The 23,318-nt window shown below is 45.2% G+C and overlaps 1 protein-coding gene across 1 annotated transcript in view; it reads right to left on the minus strand.

The window, feature by feature from the left end:
- Nucleotides 1-240: 240 nt before the first annotated feature.
- The window catches only part of LOC126471268 (uncharacterized), a 53,059-nt gene continuing 29,981 nt past the window's right edge, over nucleotides 241-23,318 (minus strand). Inside the window, exons 2-3 of the mRNA XM_050099387.1 lie at nucleotides 17,712-17,901; nucleotides 241-572 (exon numbers count right to left, since the gene is read on the minus strand). Of these exons, the coding sequence (XP_049955344.1) occupies nucleotides 449-572; nucleotides 17,712-17,901 (314 nt within the window). The 3' untranslated portion in view covers nucleotides 241-448. The remainder of the gene's footprint in view (nucleotides 573-17,711; nucleotides 17,902-23,318) is intronic.

Here is a 23,318-nt window from a genome sequence, read left to right on the forward strand (position 1 = left end):
GTCAAAGAGTAAGGTGCCATTGGTGGGAAGGTTTTCGGAGGCGCCACCGCATTTTTACGCATGCAGAAAGCGTGGTGATTCTGCTTGCAGTGAGAGCTGCTCCTCTCTCTCACACACAATTTCTAACAGCACCTAAGGTGTGATATACCGCCAACGTCCATTATTGTCCCATTTTATCTCTATATTCAGATATCTTTGAGGCTACAGTGTGATAGTTCTATTGAATAGATAATGAAATCATTTTTTAAAAAAAACAACACTTGTTTTATTTTTCGAACGTGGTTATCACTACACTAAATCAGTTACAAGAAGTAAATAGTACTTATTCTATAGATGTACAGTTACATGTGCATCTTAACATGTTTTTAACAACAAGTTTATGGTGCTGTAACAATACTGAAACGTGAAGTGTCATCGGGTTACGGTAACGAGGCGCGGGAAGGCGGCGTCAGCGCTGGCAAGGCCGGCGACGTGTCAGTTCGCGACACAGCTTGGGCGACGCCACGATGTCTCCCAGGAAGACGCTAAGCAGGTAGCTCTGCTTGCTGTCCGCGGGGAGCTCCTTGTATGCGCTGCAACAAGAAACATTTGTCGTCTACACAACTGACCATTAAAAAACTGCAACACTGTGAAAGTGACATGCGACAAAGGCCAGTTTGGTACGAAGTCTCGATACGCAGATGATAAGAACCCCAGCGCAACCACACAAAGAAGCTCGGAGTAACACTATCTACATTGTATATACAGTCTGTTGAGGAAAAAGTACTCCTTATTTTGGGAGGTGGTAACATGAAGCACACAAGACAAAAATGACCAGTAAACGTGGGCTCTAAAATCCACGCCTTCACAGCAGTAAGCACATGTTCATCTTCGCTATTGTCATACACGTCTCTTCTACTACTAGCTCGTTGCTGTTACTAACGGCCTATAGGGTACACCAAACAACTGAGTAAACAAATGAGAACCCATTATTCCGTTACTCTGGCACAGCAGAGCTTCTAATGTAATCTGTTTCCTATCACGTACGGCCTACATTTCTGAAACATTTCTGAAGGAGGTGTCCGATATGGTGTGCATTCCTACTACGTGCGTTCATGATAAGTGTAAAGATAAAACTACAATGTAAAATCATATAACGAACTTATCAAAATACAGTTTGGTTCCCTTGGAACTAATGTACACGTTGCACTTAACTAGAACTGTGAACACCGTTAATAGTAACGACAGTAACAGATGTTTCCTGCGTTCAATATCCATAGCAGAAGAATGTGTCCTCATTTGCTTGCTACAGGTCGTTGGCAACAGCAAAGAGCTTGAAGTAGAAGAGATGTGATAGTGAACATTAACAAGTGCTTATGGCTCCCAAAGTGAGCATTTTAAAACCCGTTTTTACGGGATTTTTTTTTTGTTTTGGTCCACACTACCATCTCTCAAAATATGAAATACTTTTTTTTAACACCTTGTATAAGAAGAGATTACGTAACTGGTTTCGTATTCAGAAATCAAAATTGAATTTTGGATGTTTGTAACAAGATGGTGTTATAATGCGTGTTAGAAAGAGAAACATCAGTAGTAAGTGTCGGGATTCGGAAGTGGCAGTCTCAACGCCTTTCGAGACTGCAGTTTATCGCTCAGCAAATAGCTGCTTGCGATGATCGGGATCCCACGACTTTGATGCGAATATGGAATCGATGGGCTCAGAAGGGCCATACTCAATCCATGACATTAAAGTTTCTCAGACAAGGCGATAGACTGAGGTGTTCTAGTGAACGCTCATCAGTCGATATGCAGAGAGCGAAACCAGACCGCGTACAAAACAATGTTGCTTCGAATGACAGGATTTTAACTGTACATTACCAATGCATTCGGCACAATATCCCGGAATTAAACGCCGCTCTGTGAAGCTGTCACCCTCAAATTATATTCAGCAGCGACAGCTGTATTAAACCCGACGTAGGAAGCTCCACGATATCAAGTGACGCACGATCGTATATTGAAAAGATAGACGTCATGGGATGGGGTGTTCATAGCAATGGATATAAATACTTGCCTATCGAGGTCGAAATAGGTTCCGCATGTGACGTTACCTGAACGTAAGTGACCGGCCTTGGTGACCTCAAGTTAATTATATGATTTTTTGACCGGCTTCCCGATTCCCATGTAACAATTGTAGAATCATTAGAAGGAAATCTAGCTCAGTAAACTGTAGGAACCCCGATCACACAATATTAGACTGAGATGAATTTAACATACGGAGAATAAACAGGGACGACTATAGATTAATTGCAGGTGGAGTGGAAAAACAGGCTTGTGAAGCAGTGCTGAACATATACTCCGAAATCTATTTAGATCACCTAGTTTGACAACTGACACGCGGTGGAGTTGTTTTAGACCTTGTAGCTACAAACATGCCTAACTTTGCCAATAATGTCAGTATAGAGTCATCAGATATACACAATGTGATTGAAAGTATCTGGACACCCACAAAAACATATGTTTTTCGTATTAGGTGCATTGTGCTGCCACCTGCTGTCAGGTACTTCATATCAGCGACCTCAGCAGTCATTAGACATCGTGAGAGAGCAGAATGGGGCGCTCAGCGGAACCCTCGGACATCGAATGTGGTCAGGTGATTGGGTGTCACTTGTGTCATACGTCTGTACGCAAGGTTTCCACGTTCCTAAACGTCCCTAGGTCCACTGTCTCCGATGTGATAGTGAAGTGGAAACGTGAAGGGACACGTACAGCACAAAAGCGTACAGGCCTACGTCGTCTCTTTACTGACTCAGCCCGCCGACAGGTAAAGAGGGTCGTAATATGTAACTGGCAGACGTCTATGCAGGCCATTACAAAGGAATTCCGAACTGTATCAGGCTCCACTGCGAGTACTATGACAGTTAGGCAGGAGGTGAGAAAACTTGGATTTCATTGCCGAGAGGCTGCTCACAAGCCACCCATCACACCGGTAAAACGACGCTTCGTTTGGTGTAAGGGGCGTAAACATTGGAGATTGAACAGTGGAAAAACATTGTGTGGAGTGACGAATCACAGTACACAATGTGTCGATCCGATGACAGGGTGTTGGTATAGCGAATGCACGGTGAACGTCATCTGCCAGCGTGTGTGGTGTCACCAGTAAACTTCGGAGTCAGTATTGTTATGGTGTGGTCGTGTTTTTCATCTCTTTTTGCGTAGCACTATCGCAGCACAGGCCTAAATTGATGTTTTAAGCACCTTATTGCTTCCCACTGTTGAAGAGCAGTTCGGAGATGGTGATTGCATCTTTCAACACGATCGAGCACTTGTTCATAATGCACGTCAAATGGTTCAAATGGCTCTGAGCACTATGGGACTTAACATCTGTGGTCATCAGTCCCCTAGAACTTAGAACTACTTAAACCTAGCTAACCTAAGGACATCACACACATCCATGCCCGAGGCAGGATTCGAACCTGCGACCGTAGCGGTCACGAGGTTCCAGACTGAAGCGCCTAGAACCGCACGGCCACACCGGCCAGCTTAATGCACGTCCTATGGTAGAGTGGTTACCCGGCAATAATATCCCTGTAAAGGACTATCCTGCACAGAGTCCTGACCTGACTCCTATAGGGCACCCTTGGGATGTTTTGGAAGGCCGACTAGTTCCAGGCCTCACCAGCCGACATCGATACCTCTTCTCAGTGCAGCACTCCGTGCAGAATGGGCTCTCAAACCCCAAGAAACCTCCCAGCACCTGATTGAACGTATGCCTGCGAGAGTAGAAGCTGTCATCAAGGCTAAGGTTGGGCCAACATCATACAGCATTCCATCATTACCGATGCAGGGCGCCACGAACTTTTAAGTCATTTTCAGCCAGATGTTCGGATACTTTTGACTGCCTAGTGTAGATATCATCATAACCAATATGACATCTAAAGTTAATAAATCCACCGACAGGTCTAGGAGAGCCTTTTATGCTGGAAAGAGCAGATAAGCAGTTGTTAGCATCCTACATAGACGCTATTATGATTGAGAGGTATTAAGGCCAGAGTTCAAACTAATTGTAAATCGCAATCTGGAAAAGTAGACGTACTGAGTAACTATATTTAGGATGGAATAAGAGTTATTGAACTCTCGGTTCAAACAAGAACGAAGTAAAGTCGACTCGAAAATGTTTGTAAAGATTCGTCCGTCTATATACGATTAGTGCGCAAAGCGTAAAAAAAACCTTCCTCTTTCACCCGCCAGCGAAAGATCTTACCAATAACCCTAGAAAATTCTTGTCCTGCATAAAATCGCTATCAGGATCGATGGCTGTTATTCAGGCACTCGTATACCAGTCTTGTGTGGAAATGAGAGATAGCCAAAAGGAAAGCTGAAGTTTTAAAGGATCGTAAAGACATACCGTCGTTAAACCGCTGCATAAACTCCCGTGTAGAGGACATAGAAACTGGCATATGGGGCATTAAAAAGCGGCTGAAAGAGTTGGTAACAGGTAAGTTGCCAGGGTTGTATGACATTCCAGTTCGCTCTCACAAGATGTAATCTGCGGCATTGGCCCTTTACTTAACTCTTATTCATCTCAAAAGCTCGAAGTTTCAAGCGGCTGTAGAAAGGGGTAGGTGATTGCCTTATATAAGAAGATAAAACGAACTGCCTGGCAGAATTTTAGACCAATATCCTTATTGTCGTCTACTGCAGATTTGTTGAGCATATTCACAGTTGATAACAAATTTCCTTGAGACAGAATAGCTTCTGTCCAGAAACTAGCGCTTATTTAAAGAGCATTTCCCGTGCCAAACTCAGCTTGCCCTTTTCCAGGCAAATTCCCATATTCCTAGATTTCCGAAAAGCGTTTGACCGGTGGCCCACTCCAGACTGTTAAAGAAAGGTCCGAGCATACGGAGAAGGCTCTCAGATGTAGGAGTGGTTCGAAGACTTCTTAAGTAATAGGACACAATACGTTGTCCTAAGTGGCAACTGTGCATCAGAGACAAGGGTATCGTCAGAGGCGCTGCTCTTGTTCTCTCTATACATAAATGACGTGACAGACACAGTTACTAGCAATCTGTGACTGTTTACTAATAACGTTGTAGTGTTGTAGTGTGCGTGGAAGTCTCGTCGTTGGGCGACTGTAGGAGGATACTGGATGGCTCGGACAGAATTTATATTTGGTGTGAAGAATAGCAGCTTGCTTTAAATATAGAAAAACGCAGACGAGTACGAAAAAGATCATGTAAGGGGAAGGGTCTAATTCAGTTTATTGGAAGAATGTTAGGAAAAGTGTAAGTCATCTCTAAAAGAAACCGGGTGTAGATGCTTGAGCGAACTATTCTTCAGTACTGCTCGACTGTTTGATATCCCTGCTAGGTCGAATTAAAGCAACACATCAAAGCAATTCAGAGGGCCGCGCGGGATTAGCCGAGCGGTCTAGGGCGCTCCAGTCATGGACTGTGAGGCTGGTCCCGGCGGAGATTCGAGTCCTCCCTCCGGCATGGGTGTGTGTGTTTGTCCTTAGGATAATTTAGGTTAAGTAGTGTGTAATCCTAGGGACTGATGACCTTGGCAGTTAAGTCCCATAAGATTTAACACACACACACACAATTCAGAGGCGTGTTGCTAGATTTGTTACCGACATGTTTGTTTAACACAAGAGTACTACGGAAATGCTTCGTAAACCCAACGGAAATCCCTGGAGGTAACAAACGTTTTTTTCGAGAAACATTATCGAGAAAGTTTGCGAATGACAGCAGAACGGTTTTACTGCCGCCAACGTACGTCTAGTATAAACGAGCGAGGTGGGTCAGTGATTAGCACATTGGAATCCCATTGGAGAGGACGAGGTTTCAAAGTGTCGTTTGACCATTCAGATTTATTTTCCCGTAATTTCCTTTAAAAGCTTTAGGAAAAAGCCGTGATGGTTCCATTGAAAACAGGGAACTGTAGATTTCTTTTTCCCATTCTTCGCTAATTCCACAGTGTGCTCGTCTATGATAATCTCGTTTTGACGGTATGTTAAACTCTAATATTCCTTCATTTCATCTCGTGTAAGGAATGCAAAGTCCAGATAAGAGACATTAGGGCTCGTACAGTCGTTATTCCCTCGCTCCATTTGCGAGTGACTCAGGAAAGAGGATGACTACCACTGATGCAAGGTACCTTAAGCCATGCACGCTGTGGTGACTTGCAGAGTATATATGAATATGCAGGATGTCAGTGGTCTCACATGACTAGCGTCCGAGAGGACAAACATCAGGTTCGCTCTAAAATTTAGGGTCGCACTGCTACAGTGACGAGCGAAAATCACTACCCTCTGCGAAATGGAATGCTGCCTGGTAGCACTGCGGGCTCTTGACTTGGGAAGAAAGTATATAAGCGGAGCAGAGACGAATAGAGAATCGTATACTGACGTTACGGTTGTTAATTACCAGGCGAAAGTGTCTGTGACGGACGGCAGTTTGTTATGACCCGACACATAGGAACGAGCATCTCGGAAACGGCGAAACTCGTTGGCTGTTTCAGTGGTGTTTTCGTGAGAATCTATGGAAAATAGATGAAGCACATTGAAACCGTGAGTAGGTTACGTGAAGGTGTAAGTCCACGTCTCATAAGAGAACGTGGGGAACTAAGGTTTGCCCGCTCTACAAAGCAGAATAGGCGGCAAGCTGTGCTGTACCTGAAGACATAGTAAAATGCTGGTGCAAGCACAAGTGTTTTGGGGTACACAGTACGAAGCACACTGACTGTGGGAATATACAAGTTCACTTAGAAAACATTTCTAATTTGTGTGATGATTGGAAGCTAACTCTAAATGTGGAAAAACACAAATTAATGCAGATGAGTAGGGGAAACAAACCCGTTATGTTAGGATACAGTGTCAGCCGTGTCCTGCTTGACACAATCAAGTCGTTTAAATATCTGGCTCCCCTGCGAGTCCGGGGGTTAGAATAGGCCCGAGGTATTCCTGCCTGTCGTAAGAGTCGACTAAAAGGAGTCACCCCACATTTCGGCCTAATAAGTTGTGGTCCCCTTTAAGGGTTCGACTGCACACTTCCAAACTTCTAGAGAAGTGTGGGCTATTTGGGGAAGGACACCTTACGTGGTGCATCAGATATCCATAGTGTGGTTAGATCTTCTGCATCTCTTATTGTCACGGCTCTGTGATTCCACCTGCAGTTCAGCTATTTGGTCGAGGACACCTTCCGGGCTACGTCATTTTCTTCTGTTATCTGCTGTTCTCTTTTGCCCCATTGACAAGTTTCTTTCGAACTACGATGCCTCTATTTTATTTTGAACACCTGAAGGAAAATTTTCGGGAAGTGACACCGCCGTCCAAAATGAGAAATGGATCATTCATGATTTAGACAGCATCCCTGGCCCAGTACTGGACGTTGCTCGCCTGTGAGAAGGTGGGTGATACTCGCATTTCTGTCAACCCCCATAAGAGCCTCAACATTGTCCAGGGGATTATTTTTCATCACAACCTTATCTTGCAGTCTGACCACTAGCTAAGCGCCGAGTTAGAACGATGGGGTGTTCACTTCATCCAGCGCGTCTATTGGGGACCACAAGATAATAGGATTGCCACTGGTGCCTTCATCTTGGCCTTTGAGGATTAACTTACCTGAAAAGGTTAATGTGATGCTATGCTGGTGCGAAGTAAAACCATGCATACCTCCCACTAACCGGTGTTTTAAGTCATGCAAATTCGGGCGCATGTCTTCCTGGTGCATCTGAAGCGCTACCAGTAGAGACGTCCACTGCATCCAAGTTCTCCATGTGCGCCTCTGCAAACCTGTGTCAGTTGTGGTGAGCGCCACTCCCCCTGCTTGCTGCACTGCTCAGTACTCCAGAAGGAGCGGAAATTATGGAGTACAAGACCCTGGACTGGCTGACTTACCAAGCGGCTAAACAGAAGGACAATCGGCTTCACCCCATTCACTTGACATCTTCATATGATGCAGCTACATCGACGTCGCCATCATCTACGACAGTGGTTCCCACATCTCTGCCTCATTCAGTGGGCCCTCGAGGGCGCCCGAATACATCCGCCCCATTGACAGTTTGGGGCCTCTCTCCTTCCATTACTCCAAAATTACCTACTTCGGTAGCAATACCCCCCCCCCTTTCCCTTTCAAAGTAGGTGACATTGGTCCCCTCGCCTCATCTGGGGAAGCAACAGCCTCCTTTGGTTCTTCTCACATGGAAGGGGTCCCTTGGGATTCTTCCTTCCAAGGTCTCCACTCATGCAAAAGTGGACACTCGCCAGTGGCTGAAGGAGCCACAAGTTGCTGGACGAAGCACTTCACAGACTTCCTCCATGCATGATGCTACTTCAGACAAGTTCTCCCAGCAAGTGCATAAAGAAAAGTGAGATAGCAAGTATTTGAAGAAGAAGTCTGCTAAGAAACAGGAAATTCCTGTGGCCCCAACATTCCGTACCAATTCTGCGTCTGATGACGAGGTGGATATTTTAGTATCACCCGAAGACCTGGCTCTCACCAACCCCTCAGCCGCAATGGACATGAATACAAATACTCCACCAGTGGGGACAGGTGAACCTGAAGCGTAATCTGCCTCCTTGGCCCCTTCATGCTTTCACAGAAGACAGAAAGCGCCTTCCTCCAGTGGTTTTTTCTCCCACCTGGCTGATTTATGACAATATTAAGCCCTACACCTGCTTTTTGCGTTGTCCTTTAGGAAACATTATTTCCTGCAATGCGGACCCGTGCACTTCATGCCTATCAGGGGTACTACAAAAACCGTCCTGACTGTGACAGACTGTCAGGTGGAGTTTGCACTTATGTTCTTACCTCTGTAGCGAACCTGTGCCCCTTCAAGCACCCTCAGAAACTGTGGCTGACAGGGTGAGAACACCACAGGAAATTACCATCTGTAACCTCTGCCTTCCTCCAGATGATAATGTGCTATACCACGTATTGGCTGTAGTAATTTCCCAACTCCCCCAACCTTTTCTACATCTGGGTGATTTTAACGCCTGCAGCCTTTTGTGGGGTGGAACTAAGATTTTTCGCTGTAGTAAAGACGTCGAGGCTCTAGTCACTCAACTAGACCATTGCCTCTTAAATACGGGTGTCTCAACCCATTTCATTATGGCACATGGCACATACTCGGCCATTGATCTCTCGCTTTGCAGTTCTGTCCCTCTCCTGTCTCTCCACTGGAGAATTCACAACGACTTGTGTCGAAGTGACCACTTTCCACTCTTCCTGTCCCTACCCCAGTGTCATTCATCTGGCCGCTTGCCCAGATGAGCTCTTACCAAGGCTGACTGAGATGCTTTGACTTCCGCTATCACCGTTACCACTGTTAAATCTCCGATGGGTGACAACATCTGTGAAGTGTTCCAGATTATCACTACTACAGCTGAATCACCAATCCGTTGTTCCTGTGGTTGCCTTGGTGGAAGTCGGTGTCTTGGTGGTCGCCGGTAATAGCTGTGGCCGTTTGAGACTGTAGGCAGGCCCTCTAGCGTTATAAGCGCCATCCGTCCCTGGAGCACTTTATTGCCTTCAAACGCCTCCACACCCGGGCCCGTCAGCTCATCGAACGACGGAAGCAGCAGTGTTGGGAACGATACGACACCACCATAGGATCATGAAGCTCCCCTTCCCAGGTTTGGACCAGGCTCAGACTCCTCTACGGATGTGAGTCTCCTGCTGGCATAACTGGGATTTCGACCCATGGATTTGTCTCCAACGATCCAGACGTATTCGTAGAGCGTCTTGCCGAGCATTAGCCTCGCACCACTGAGTCTGTGAATTGCCGCCCCGCACCGTCTTATGCAACAAAGTTTTCGGGATCTGGGACAATGAATGTCGCACCCTCAGTATAGCAAACAATCTACGTGTTGTTAAGAAGACAACGAATGTGTGGCGGCCATCGATGCGAGTCACTCGTAGGGACTCCCTTGTCCTTTGCCGTCTCTGCATCGGCTATACTTGGCTGACTCATGGTCACCGATGCCGTCGCAAGGACCCGCCTCAGTGTCACTGTTGTTCCCCCTTGACTGTCATCGACATCTTGTTGGACTGCTCAATTTTAGCTGCTCTGTGGCGGACTTTTAACCTTCCTAGCCGCCGGCATCTGGTGTTGGGCGACAATGCCTCATCCACATATTTAGTTCTACGTTTTATTCATGAGGATAGTTTTTATCACACCATCTAAGGGTGGGCGTCTGGCCTTCTCTCCCAATCCTGCACCCTAACTCTATTTTAACTCATCGTCACTCTTTCTTAGCTGTTTGTTTACCTTTTTGTTCGTCTTTTCCTTGTGTGTGTTCATCTCGCCTTGTTTTTTAGGCTTGAGATTTTAGTGTGTTTCAGAGTGTCTGGCTCTTCCATTTTTCTTCTTGTGATTAGCCGCCGCAGGCCATTTTCTATATTACTTTAACTCCTCCCACTACTTTTCCTTTTGGTTAGCTTCTTTCGTTTTCTCTTTCCGTGAGGTTCCCCGTTAGTTTTACGCCCTTTTACATTCCCCGACTCCTTCTGGGAACTGTGTTAACTTCAGACTTGTTTACATGAGAAAAAACGGACTGATAACCCTGTAGTTTGGTCCCTTTACACCCCGAACCAACCAGAAAGCGTGTAGTTTATAATTTATTTAAGGGACACCTGAGAAATGCTGCTGCGATGACATGTCTCTATTGCTTTTCTAGGTATACAACGCGATATTTATAAAATATTTCTTTAAGTTGCTAGAAGTTCACGGGTATACTGCCGGTTCATAGTGTCCAACGGGCACAATATTTCGGCGACCAGACATGTCGCCATCGTCAGGTGCGCTGACGAACTGAGCTCATGAGGGCGGGCAGCCGATTTAAATCCCCTCGCCCCGCGGGCCGCTCTCTTCGCCGTCCGCGCCCGCGCGTCGGCGGTCGCGAAGACGTGGGCGTCGGAATCTGTCGTAGCGTCGATGTGCTTGCTACGTCTGCCCTGGTCGCCAGTTCGTACTTCTTGCTGACAGTCTTCTTAATTACATTCAGTGCCGGGTCCCAAGCCTTGCTGAGATTGTAGCCGCAATCTCGGTTGATAAGATCTTCCCTGGTGCGAATTTCGATAGCCTCCCTTATAACGCTGTCCCAATATTTAGAGGTCTGAGCCAAGATCTTGGTACGCTTATAATCCATCTCGTGTTTCTCGGACAAATAGTGCTCTGCTACCGCCGACTTATTCGGATATTTCAGTCCAGTGTGCCTTTGATGTTCTCGGCAACGATCTTCGATGGTGCGTACGGTTTGTCCGATAGAAGTCTTCCCACACTCACAGGGAATTTGGTATATGCCGGCCTTCCTCAAACCGAGGTCATCTTTCACACTGCCCAGTAATGCCCGTGTTTTATTGGGCGGGCAGAAGACCGTTTTAACTCGGTGTTTCTTTAATATACGGCCGATTTTCCCAGATAGTGCTCAATTGTACGGAATAAAGGCAGTGGCTACCTCTTCTTCCATGACTTCATCCGTCTCCACAGGTTGTGCTGTGGTGGTGGGACGGAGAGCGCGTCTAATCTGCCATTCCGACTACCCGTTTTTTCGGAACACGGTTTTGAGGTGTTCCAATTCCTGGGGCAGATTCTCTGCGTCTGAGATGCTGCGCGCCCTGTGTACTAGTGTTTTTAGTACTCCATTCCTCTGAGAAGGGTGGTGGCAGCTGTCTGCATGCAGGTACAGGTCAGTGTGCGTATTATTCCTGTACACACCGTGGCTCAGGGTACCATCAGCTCTTCTCTTGACCATGACGTCCAGGAATGGTAATCTTCCTTCTGCTTCGGTCTCCATGGTGAATTTGATGTTTGGATGTGTTGTGTCTAGACAAGACAGCCTAGACACAATGAGAGGAAGCCGAAAGGCACGCGCTATAAGCTCACGCAGGATGGCGTGAGGTCTGAGACAGGATACGTAATGAATGCTATAAAGAAAAGTACGTAGCTTCTGGAATACTTAACTTTAATCCATCCTTGGTACATCGCTATTGACGATACAAGTGAGACTCTATAGTTTCAGACAATATACAGCTAATGGCGCCTTGCTAGGTCGTAGCTATTGACTTAGCTGAAGGCTATTCTAACTATCTGCTCTGCAAATGAGCGAGGCTTCGTCAGTGTGCATCGCTAGCTACGTCGTCCGTACAACTGGGGCGAGTGCTAGTCCGTATCTCGAGACCTGCCCTGTGGTGGCGCTCGGTCTGCGATCACACAGTGGCGACACGCGGGTCCGACATGTACTAATGGACCGCGGCCGATTTAAAACTACCACCTAGCAAATGTGGTGTCTGGCGGTGACACCACAAGATGTATGGAGTTTAGGTGTGTAAGGATATCCAGGAGCTTGTCCCTACCATGGGGACAGATGACGAACGTGTCATCGACATAACGGAAGAAACAAGTAGGTTTCGAATTGGATGACGCCAAGGCTTCCTCCTCTAAGTACTCCATGTACAAATTCGCGACGACCGGTGAGAGTGGGCTGCTCATTGCGACTCCATGCGTTTGCTCATAGTGTTCCCCATTAAACAGAAAATACGTTGAGGTCAAGACATGCCTAAAGAGTTTGGTGGTCTTCTCGTCAAATTTCTGCTCAATAAACTCGACTGACTCTCGTAAAGGCACCCTGGTGAATTGTGAAACCACGTCGAAGCTCACTAGGATATCATTGTCTTTCAGTCTGAAGTTGTCGAGACGTTTCACGAAATCCACGGAATTACGGATATGATGAGGGCATTTACCTACATAGGGGTTAAGTAATTCAGCCAGATATTTTGCCAGCAAGTAAGTCGGTGCCCTAATGTTGCTGACGATCGGGCGCATAGGTACCCCCTCTTTGTGAACCTTAGGGACTCCATAAAGTCTTGGTGGTACAGGTTCTTGAGGTGACAATTTCTTGGCGGCCCCCTCTGGTAGATCCGCGTCCTTGAGTAGAGCCCTGGTCTTGTTCTCCACCTTCTTCTTGGGGTCAGCGTTGATCTCCCTATGGGAGTCGTCACCTAGCAGGCGCTGCATCTTCTCAATGTAGTCCTTACGGGAAAGAACAACAGTGGCATTGCCTTTGTCAGCAGGTGAGATAACAATCTCAGAACACTCTCTTAGATCCCGAATCGCCGCCCTCTCTCTACTGGTAATGTTAGTGTTCGTGGGTTTAGTTCTGGCCAGAGCCCGGCAGGTTTCCCGACGCACTTCTGGTGCTTCAGGTGGTAATCGCGCTGCAACCTGTTCCACTGCACTGACGATGTCCGCGACCGGCCTGAACCCTGGGGGTGGGAGCAAAGTTGAGTCCCTTCTCCAGAACCGAAACCGCCTCATGAGACAGCTCCATGTCAGTGAGATTGATGATCGTCTTGCATGGTGCCTCTAGCGATGGTTTATCCGAGAGACGAGAGAATTTTGAAACCGGCAGTATACCAGTGGACTGTTCGAGCAACAAATACGCCGGGAGAAACTGAAGAATCAAATTTCTTTAAGTCGTTCACACGTAAAATTCACTGTAGTGGAGGAAAAATGAAAAAGGAAGTGTCATATTTATTTTCCCGGTTCCTTGCAAGTACGAATGGTTTTGAGATGGTCGAATTTAGTTGTCACTGTTTTGTACTAGATGAGACATAAGCCTTAGTACATGTTCGAAAGAACAGACCCCACCCCTCTCTCTCACTCACACACACAATATCTTAAGTGCGGATGCACACCAGGCCAGCAGTCTTAAGGGAATCGGCTAAATACTGCGAGTAATTGAGTAATTAGGATAATGTGCAACGTGCACTACTTTCGTAGTGTGTGGATAGGTTGAGAAATTGAGTCTGACAGGAGGCGTGCCAGAGTAGTCCATGCAGTTGCGATGAACACTGTGCCTGGATGGCACAGTGGTTGGCACACCTGCGTAGTATGTGGGAGACCCGGGTTCGAATCCCGGTCCAGCACAAATTTTCAGCCTTCCCGCTTAGTTTAAATCAACGCCCACTAGGTGCCAATATCTGCATTTATTTTGTGTCATAACTAAAAGGTTAGTTATCTTGAAAACTGGATATTTCTCCACCGATGGAAATGTTGTATACAACCAAAATTTCCGAACTCGGTGTGTTGTTCGGGATCCACGTTAATCTGTAAGATCTCTCAGACGTCTGGAAGCATAGTACTATGTCATTAGAACAAAATGTCTTACTACTGCATATTTAGCAAACCCCTGTAATAATAAACCTAACTTTCAGGATGAGGACGACTTCGCTTCAATCGTCTGATATTTTAATGTTTCCTTCTTCCACACAACGGCAAACATGATACACTTCTTCTACAGGAAAAGATACAAGCGCAGTACAATTATTGGTCGTGGAAAGAAATGAAGACAGCTGAATGACAACTCTGGAAGTACAGAAGTAATAAAATGTGCCTACAAACCAAATACTAGCAAAGTGCTACAGTACTACAAAGAGTCTCGCTTTTTGAGTTTATCTGCTCAAATTCCAAGTTATGAAACAACTATGGAGTTAAGATTTGCTAATGAACTTATTTCGAAAAATGCTGCTAAGATAATTTACTTCGAAGAGTGAACAATGTAACTTCGAGTTCACTTAAATAATTAGCGGACCTATTACCAGACACTGCTTTTATTCGTATTATGATCTTTTACAAGCAGAACGGCTATTAAGACTGACTTGGTGACTTACCCCAAAGAGCATTTGAGTTAGATGCATCTCCAGATTGTAGTAAAGAACCGACGGCAGCGACCCATAATGGTATGGACTTCAGTACATACGGCAACCGTTGGGGAACCATCTGACAGCAGGTGCCCTGAGTAACTACGTTACCATCGTCATCTCCTCTAACTGCACTACTGACCAATAAAATTGCTACACCACGATGATGATGTGCTACAAACGCGAAATTTAACCGACAAGAAAAAGATGCTGTGATATGCAAATGATTAGCTTTTCAGAGCATTCACACAAGGTTGGCGCCAGAGGCGACACCTACAACGTGCTGACACGAGGAAAGTTTCCAACCGATTTCTCATACACAAACAGCAGTCGACCGGCGTTGCCTGGTGAAACGTTGTTGTGATGCCTCGTGTAAGGAGGAGGAATGCGTACCATTACGTTTTCGACTTTGTTAAAGGTCGGATTGTAGCCTATCGCGATTGCGGTTTATCGTATCGCGACATTGCTGCTCGCGTTGGTCGAGATCCAATGACTGTTACCAGAATATGGAATCGGTGGGTTCAGGAGGGTAATACGGAACGCCGTGCTGGATCCCAACGGCCTCGTATCACTAGAAGTCGAGATGACAGGCATCTTATCCGCGTGGCTGTAACGGATCGTGCAGCCACGTCTCGATCCCTGAGTCAACAGATGGGGACGCTTGCAAGACAACAACCATCTGCACGAACAGTTCGACGACGTTTGCAGCATTATGGACTATCAGCTCAGAGACCATGGCTGCGGTTACCCTTGACGCTGCATCACAGACAGGAGCGCCTGCGATAGTGTACTCAACGATGAACCTGGGTGCACGAATGGTAAAACGTCATTTTTTCGGATGAATCCGTTTTCTACTTACAGCATCATGATGGTCGCATCCGTGTTTGGCGACATCGCTGTGAACGCACATTGGAAGCGTGTGTTCGTCATCGCCATACTGGCGTATCACCTGGCATGATGGTATGGGGTGCCATTGGTTACACGTCTCGGTCACCTCTTGTTCGCATTGACGACACTTTGCACAGTAAACATTACATTTCAGATGTGCTACGACCCGTGGCTCTGCCCTTCATTCGATCCCTGCGAAACCTCTACATTTCAGCAGTATAATGCACGACCGCATGTTGCAGGTCGTGTACGGGCCTTTCTGGATACAGAAAATGTTCGACTGCTGCCCTGGTCAGCACATTGTCCAGATCTCTCACCGACTGAAAACGTCTAGTCAATGGTGGCCGAGCAACTGACTCGTCACAGTACGCCAGTCACTACTCTTGATGAACTGTGGTATCGTGTTGAAGCTGCATGGGCAGCTGTACCCTGTACAACACAACACCCACTCTACGAGCGGAGAAAATCTCCAACCCGGCCGAGAATCGAACCCGGGCGGGCTTGTTTGGAAGGCAAGCACGTTACCAGCCAGCTAAGCAGGCGTACACTTGACAACAGCGTTTCTACTGCATAAAGTCAAAACCGTGTGGTACGTGACTTTAATGTTGATGGCGTAATGCACCGATACGAATGGTACTCCTTCGCAGCACAACACGCCGACAAATTATACCTGAAAACACGCCTTTTTCAGGGTCCATTCATTTTATGTTCACCCTACCTCCAGACGTCTACGCTATTTACGTTTAGAGAACATTGTTTCATTACTTATGATGTTTAGGAAAAGCTGTCTCAGAAATCTACGTCGCAAAATTCTGCAACTCCTCGCTCTCTCTCCCACGAATTACTTCCGCGGACCTCAGTGAAAGCAGTCGCGGTCCGGATCCGGCGGACGTGCATCCGATTGCCCTGCAGTGCTACAGTCTTTCGAAAGAGTAACAGAAATATTCGGAGAACTTCAATGGAAATCATTATTAGAAAGATAATGTACTCCTCGTGAAACCATGTTGGTTAAATTCAGAGAACCTGTTAGTTACGTGGTTCATAGATAATCTGAATAATTCTTTTATTGAAAAGAACGAGTCAGTTTACAGGATATGTAAAAATTATTACCTTCACATTGTTGTATTTTTGTAGTCCTATTCATGCAACCACGCTTCAAAACAAGTATATATATATATATGACTATTCGGCCATTATGCTGTCATATGCAAACACAACATATAGGTCGTGTAAAGATCATCAGAGCAAACTAAAGATACTGACATATGCTAAATCAATACTAAGTAAGTTTCCGTAACACCCTTATTATGCTTGACATAAACGTATAGCCAAAGTCTAAAGATTTACGAGTATAATATACCTAATTTTGTATTGTTGTGAAGACAACAAAGCAATTTGTCGAAATTCCTAAAGCGAAATATTAGCTGTGCAACTGATGACGGAATTTTATTCTGAAATGCATACCATAGTTGCTGAAAAATAACAGCTATTAATAGAATTAAAAAAAAGTTTCGTCCAAAGAATCAATGATTTTTGAAAGTGCATTTATGCAAGTGCTTGTACTGATAGAACGAAGTAAAGAGAGATATTTTTGAAGGGCAGTGTTGCCCGGGTTTCCTGCCACAATAAGTATTCGCTTAAAAGACCGTTTGTTCTCAAAGCTGCTGCCCCTGATTACATGTCACAAAGCAGCTGAGCTCCGAAATGTTAAATAATCTTTATGCCGGTGAAAGAGAAAAAAATATACATGTTATATTTAGTAACATAGTAATGATTGTGCATGGTGCATAACTATTAAGATATGATCGTACAACAGTTTTCGGTAAATATTGCAGTCGAAAATTTAATAATTTCTCATTATTTTGTAAAATCATTGAGTATTCTGCAACAAAATTCGCAACTGATGCTCTACTTTCAGCAAAGTTATGGTGGTAGGAGTTTCAAATTAGTGGGAAAAGATTTTTGTGAAAGATAAGATGGTAATTGCGTTCATTTCAGTTATACGCAAGGACTGTCATATCTTATTGACTGTTCTCAGCCTTCAATCTCGTAAGTTCCAGATGCAGCATTTGTTTTAATAACCGTTTACTCTCTAATTGCTAGAGAAAAAAGGGCAGAGCAAATAGCGTTCGTTCTCACTTGAAGACGGTGTCCCAGTCGAGGACGTGGTTGTTGGTGGCGAGCACTTTCTCAGCATACTCGTCGCAGACGTTTTCGTAGATGCACACGCTCTCCCCGAACTCGGCCACCATGCGCTTCTCCACGCTCTCCAAGTCGAGGTGCGGCTGGGGGCCGTCCACAGAGCGCGCGCTACGGCGCACGTACGTTCCTGAAAGCAACCGCAACACGTCACCAGATAGCCAACAGGTGCTTCGTTGAGAACAGTTTATGCTATATGTCGTTCGAGAAAATCAAAAGTAGAATATAACAGGGAACAGTGTTGAAGGACGTTAAAGGCTAGGAAAACCATGAAAGATTGGAGTTTCATTAATAGAAGCAAGACTTTTACAATATGATCATCAGACAAAATATTAGTCACCTCCTTAAAATAACAGACTCGCCGCTCTGGAGCAATGTAGATGGTATATTAGCAGCACATGGCGGTCATGTGACCTTCACCGCTGACGTGTCACGGCGGTGAAGTTATGTGTGTGTGTGTGTGTGTGTGTGTTTGTGTGTGTCATTCGGTTGCGTGAAATGAGCACCGTAAGACGAGTCGACATAGAGGCGTAACAAAACGCCAGAAAATAGCAGTTGTGATTTTACGTGCCCATAACCACACTGTAAATGAAGCTACTCAATTTGTTGGTGTATTATCGCGGACTGTCCAAAGTGATTACACGGAATGCGGGGTGTCACTCGTATCCATCTAACACGGCGTGACAACAATGGTCGTAAGAAGATCCTAATAATATTTTCCACATTCGTTTCTTTTAGTGTGTGTAAGGCCGCTGATAACCTCACCGTTGAGCGCCCGTAAGCACCAAACACACACACACACACACACACAGACACACACACACACACACACACACACACACACACACACACAGCCTAACCGACAAAGACCGTACACGAATTTTACATATTTTCACGATCAGTTACAAACCCGACGTGAATCTCTGTTGTCGGTGAACGCAGGTCGACTCAACCAGCTTCAGAGTGAACACCGATATTTTTGAGTCGGATGATTCTCAAAAAAACCATTGCTCACTGCCACACATGAAGTTGTTTGTCTTCAAGGGACCATACAGCAGAGAAAATAGACAGTAGGTGGAGGCGTGTGATGCGTTCGTGAGGTTGCCCCTTTTCAAAGGAGAAGATTACACCAACAGTCCAATGAGACGTTTAATCTACAGGGTGTGGAGGGTGCAGTTTAGGCTGCACGAGGTTCTGCGATGATTTGGGAGTGTTTCTCGTATCATGACTTGGGCCCCCTCATTCGAGTGTCAAACTGTTGCCCTTGCCTCTAGATCTTCCGGAAGAGTATGTTGTGGGTTCGTTCGACTTCAAAGGACTGCACGCATACGTTCCTGGGTGACCAACACTCAGATACGTTATCGCAACTCGGTTTGTCCCCCGAACGTACTCTCATAGAAAATATCTGAGACTATCTGGAACAGTGTCTTAAACGTAGCACAGAACACTCTCACAATTTGGTAAGACCAAACGATCTAATCACCAGTTGGATATGGCGTACAGGATAAAAATTTTGGACTCTCTTTTTTACAGAATTGAGCCCATTATACTGTTAGAGATGCTGTTGCTACAATAATGGCGTGATTTCTATTGGGAGTGACTATTTTTTTTTTGTTCAGTATTGTTAGAATGCTTACAATCGAAGCAACGAAAATGTAAAAAGTAACTTGAACTGTGCCGAAAGACGTTATGGGGCTGAATGAAATCTTCGAAAGGAAAATAAAACTAAAGTGAGACTTACCTGCTTTCACTACAGACTGAGTGACTTGATAGATGTACTTGAATTTCTTTTCCGTATGTAAAATTTATAGATGTCTGTTGTCTATTTAACGGCGAAACTATTAGCACTCTTTTACCATTATTTGCGACGGATAAACATCTCCATTTCACGTTATTGTATACGGCGCTTATTGAGAATTTTATTCATTTCTGTAGCAGTGCTCTCTAACGAACATAAAAGGTGAAAAAATATACAGAAGTTTAGAGCGCTTAGAGGTGATAGAGGGGAAACAGCATTTTATGTGACTGGCCCACTGTATCCCCGCTAGGAGTTTTGACATTAGTGATGCTCAGAGACGGGGCTGAAGCGGTCTTGTGATGAATACTGTTTTAGAGATGTTGCTGAAAATGTCTTTTCCTTTACAGAGCTGCTTGCTAATGATTGGTTAACTCGCTCAAAACAATCAGGGGACCATCATAAATCGCGGTAACTACAGCGTAATTATCGTCTTTTAATAAAAGTGTCATTTATGAGCCAGCCGGTGTGGCCGAGCAGTTCTAGGCGCTACAGTCTGGAACCGTGCGACCGCTACGGTCGCAGGTTCGAATCCTGCCTCGGGCATGGATGTGTGTGATGTCCGTATGTTAGTTAGGTTTAATTAGTTCTAAGTTCTAGGGGACTGATGACCTCAGAAGTTAAGTCCCATAGTGCTCAGAGCCATTTGCACCATTTGTCATTTATGTTCCTCTCATTACGTATTTTTTTCAGTTACTTTCTGTACTATACTCTTCCGTTCGTTCCTATGTATGATCCAAGTTTCATCGAGCTGTATTACTTGGAGTAACACATCATGCGAAAGTTACTTTCCTCCTTAAGTTTTTCACACGATTGTCTTTTGGATGCTACTTTATTGAGTACAATTATCGAGTGTCTTGAGACAACTAACATCGGACTCATAATGCCGCTGAAAAACACTAAATATGTTTTCTTGACGGTTCAGAGGCGTAGCAGATGTTCATCATGCGGTAGTGCGAGGCCGACGAAGTACAACCATTCCTGAACAGGATCCGAAACTGGCTTTCATTGCATGGTGAAAATGAAAACTAAAACATAATAGCATTTTGAACTTACAGATGTCTCCATAGTTGCAGTTTTCCGAATATACCGTGTATAGGATCATCATAACAGTCGGTCAGCGTGCAAGAGATCTAGTCACGGTAGTGCAAGGATGGCTTCATTTACTGTGGAAGCATAACATCTAATGGATGAACTAGGTTTTGTGGTATCTAATCTTATGGGAAAAGCTCGTGTTTGGGGAAATTTAGCCGTAGACTATTATGACAGTATGGAAAGTTATAAAGGCTTTCTTTGAGGAATAATAAAAAAAAGATGGAAGTTTAACCCAAAGAAAGACTCTATTAAAAGGTTTGTGCAGAAGTGTGTAACTACTTTGTCCTACATGACTACCATGTTAGAAACAGAACAAATTATAATGGGGTTAGAAAAGAAGTTGCCTTTGTCCTGGCAATATAAAATAATTTCTGCGCCCAGAGAGGACATTAAGAAATTCATTGGTTGCTTGAAAAGGGTATAGAATCTTCTGAAAGAAGAAGAAAATAATAAGAGATATTATAGGGCTCCTACCAGGCAAAATGAAGTGCAAGTAAACAGAGCAGGTGTGCAGAGGTCTAACAATCACAAAGGGAGGTCCAGAGGACGAGGGGGTTTTACTGAAAATAGAAATTACGACAGGAACAGAAATCGCAGTTATCAAAATCAAAAATCAACTGAGAGAGTAGAACAGTATTCCAGGCAGCCGCATGAATGGAATACTACGGCTAATGTCAGAGTAGGCAATGGAGAAAACTAACAGTCTGTAAGGTTGCTCGCGTTTGCGTACTTCCCAGACATAGGTAAAATCTGCTTCCAAAGCCCTTTGTGAGTCAGCTACCAAAAGAACAACACAGTAGTGATACAGGTACCATAAACAAACCGGAGGAATGGGAGAAAGTGAGGATATTTACTTTTCAGGGAAACGTGGTAGAATTTTCTGAAAGATTAGATGAAAATCGCGAATCTAGGAAGCAGGTTACCAAGGAACAGGATTACCTGATGAGATAGTGGAGCTCGATCTTAGTCTAACTGAGCACTGCAGTACTAAAGTGGATCCTAAAGGGAACATGGAAGAAAGCACTGTATATGTGAAAAGTGTAGCAGAGGAGGAAGACATACCGGCAGATGAAGTTTTACATATAATAGAGGAGACTGTCTGATAGTGATGGAGCAGTTTCAGATGTCGAAGAGGTTAGGCACCTACAGAATTAGATGAAGCCAAACTAAACTGAGCTCTAAACTCCATCCGAACAGGCTTTGCAAGGCCCAAAGGTAACGACCGGCCGCCGTGTCATCCTCTCAGCCCAGGGGCGTCTCTGGATGAGGATACGGAGGGGCATGTGGTCAGCACACTGCGCCCCCGACAGTTGTCAGTTTTCGTGACCGGAGCCGCTACTCCTCAATCAAGTAGCTCCTCAATTTACCTCACAAGGGCTGAGTGCACCCCGCCTGCCGACAGCGCTCGGCAGACCGGATGGTCACCCATCAAAGTGTTAGCCCTGCCCAAAAGAGTTTAACTTCGGTGATCTGACGGGAACCGGCGTTACCATTGCGGCAAGGCCGTTGTCAGATGGGCGTGGGGATTGTTTTGAAAATCCTGACAACATAGAAGAAAGTGTTGCAGAATCTGAGATGATTAAAGAAGGTGCAATTCTGTACCAGTTCTTTGGCTCTTCAGTGTAAATAGTGGATGAGGAATGGAGAATGTGTGAAAGTTTCGTAGAATAGGTTAATGCAAAACGTAACTGTGATGAAATGTGCTTCAACCTGTTTATGTAAAAGTTTCAGAACAGAGCCAGTACTGTTATGATTGCCAGTGTACAGTGCCAAGAGATTTCGTAGAGAGATGAAGGTGAACATGTTGTGTATTTTATGACAACTGAGGCAGTTACAGTAAATGTTTTTAGTAATTTTTCATTCATTGTGTATTTTTACATACACTATGTGATCAGAAGTATCTGGACACCCACAAAAACATTCGTTTTTCATATTAGGTGCGTTGCGCTGCCACCTACTGCCAGGCACTCCATATCAGTGACCTCAGTAGACATTAGACATAGTGAGAGAGCAGAATGGAGCGCTCCGCGGAACTCACGGACTTCGAACGTGGTCAGCTGATTGGGTGTCACTTGTGTCATACGTCTGTACGCGAGATTTCCACACTCATAAGCATCACTAGGTCCACTAGATGAGGGAGGTGAGAAAACTTAGATTTTTGGTCGAGAGGCTGCTCATAAGCCACACATCACGCCGGAAATGCCAAACGACGCCTCGCTTGGTCTAAGGAACGTAAACAATGGACGATTCAACAGTGGAAAAACTTTGTGTGGAGTGACGAATCACGGCACACAATGTGGCGATCCAATGGCAGGCTGTGGGTATGGCAGGCTGTGGGTATGGCGAATACCCGGTGAAAGTCATTTGCCAGCGTATGTAGTGCCAACAGTAAAACTCGGAGGCGGAAAAGATGTTATGGTGTGCTTGTGTTTTTCATGGAAGGGGCGTGCACCCCCTTGTTGTTTTGCGTGGAACTATCACAGCAAAGGCCTTTATTGATGTTTTAAGCACCTTCTTGCTTCCCACTGTTGAAGAACAGTTCGGGGATGGCGATAGCATCTTTCAACACGGTCGAGCCCCTGTTCATAATGCACCGCCTATGGCGGAGTGGTTGCACAACAACAACATCCCTGTAATGGGCTGGCCTGTACAGAGTC

The sequence above is a fragment of the Schistocerca serialis genome, chromosome 3 (genome assembly GCF_023864345.2).
Source record: "Schistocerca serialis cubense isolate TAMUIC-IGC-003099 chromosome 3, iqSchSeri2.2, whole genome shotgun sequence".
NCBI lineage: Eukaryota > Metazoa > Arthropoda > Insecta > Orthoptera > Acrididae > Schistocerca > Schistocerca serialis.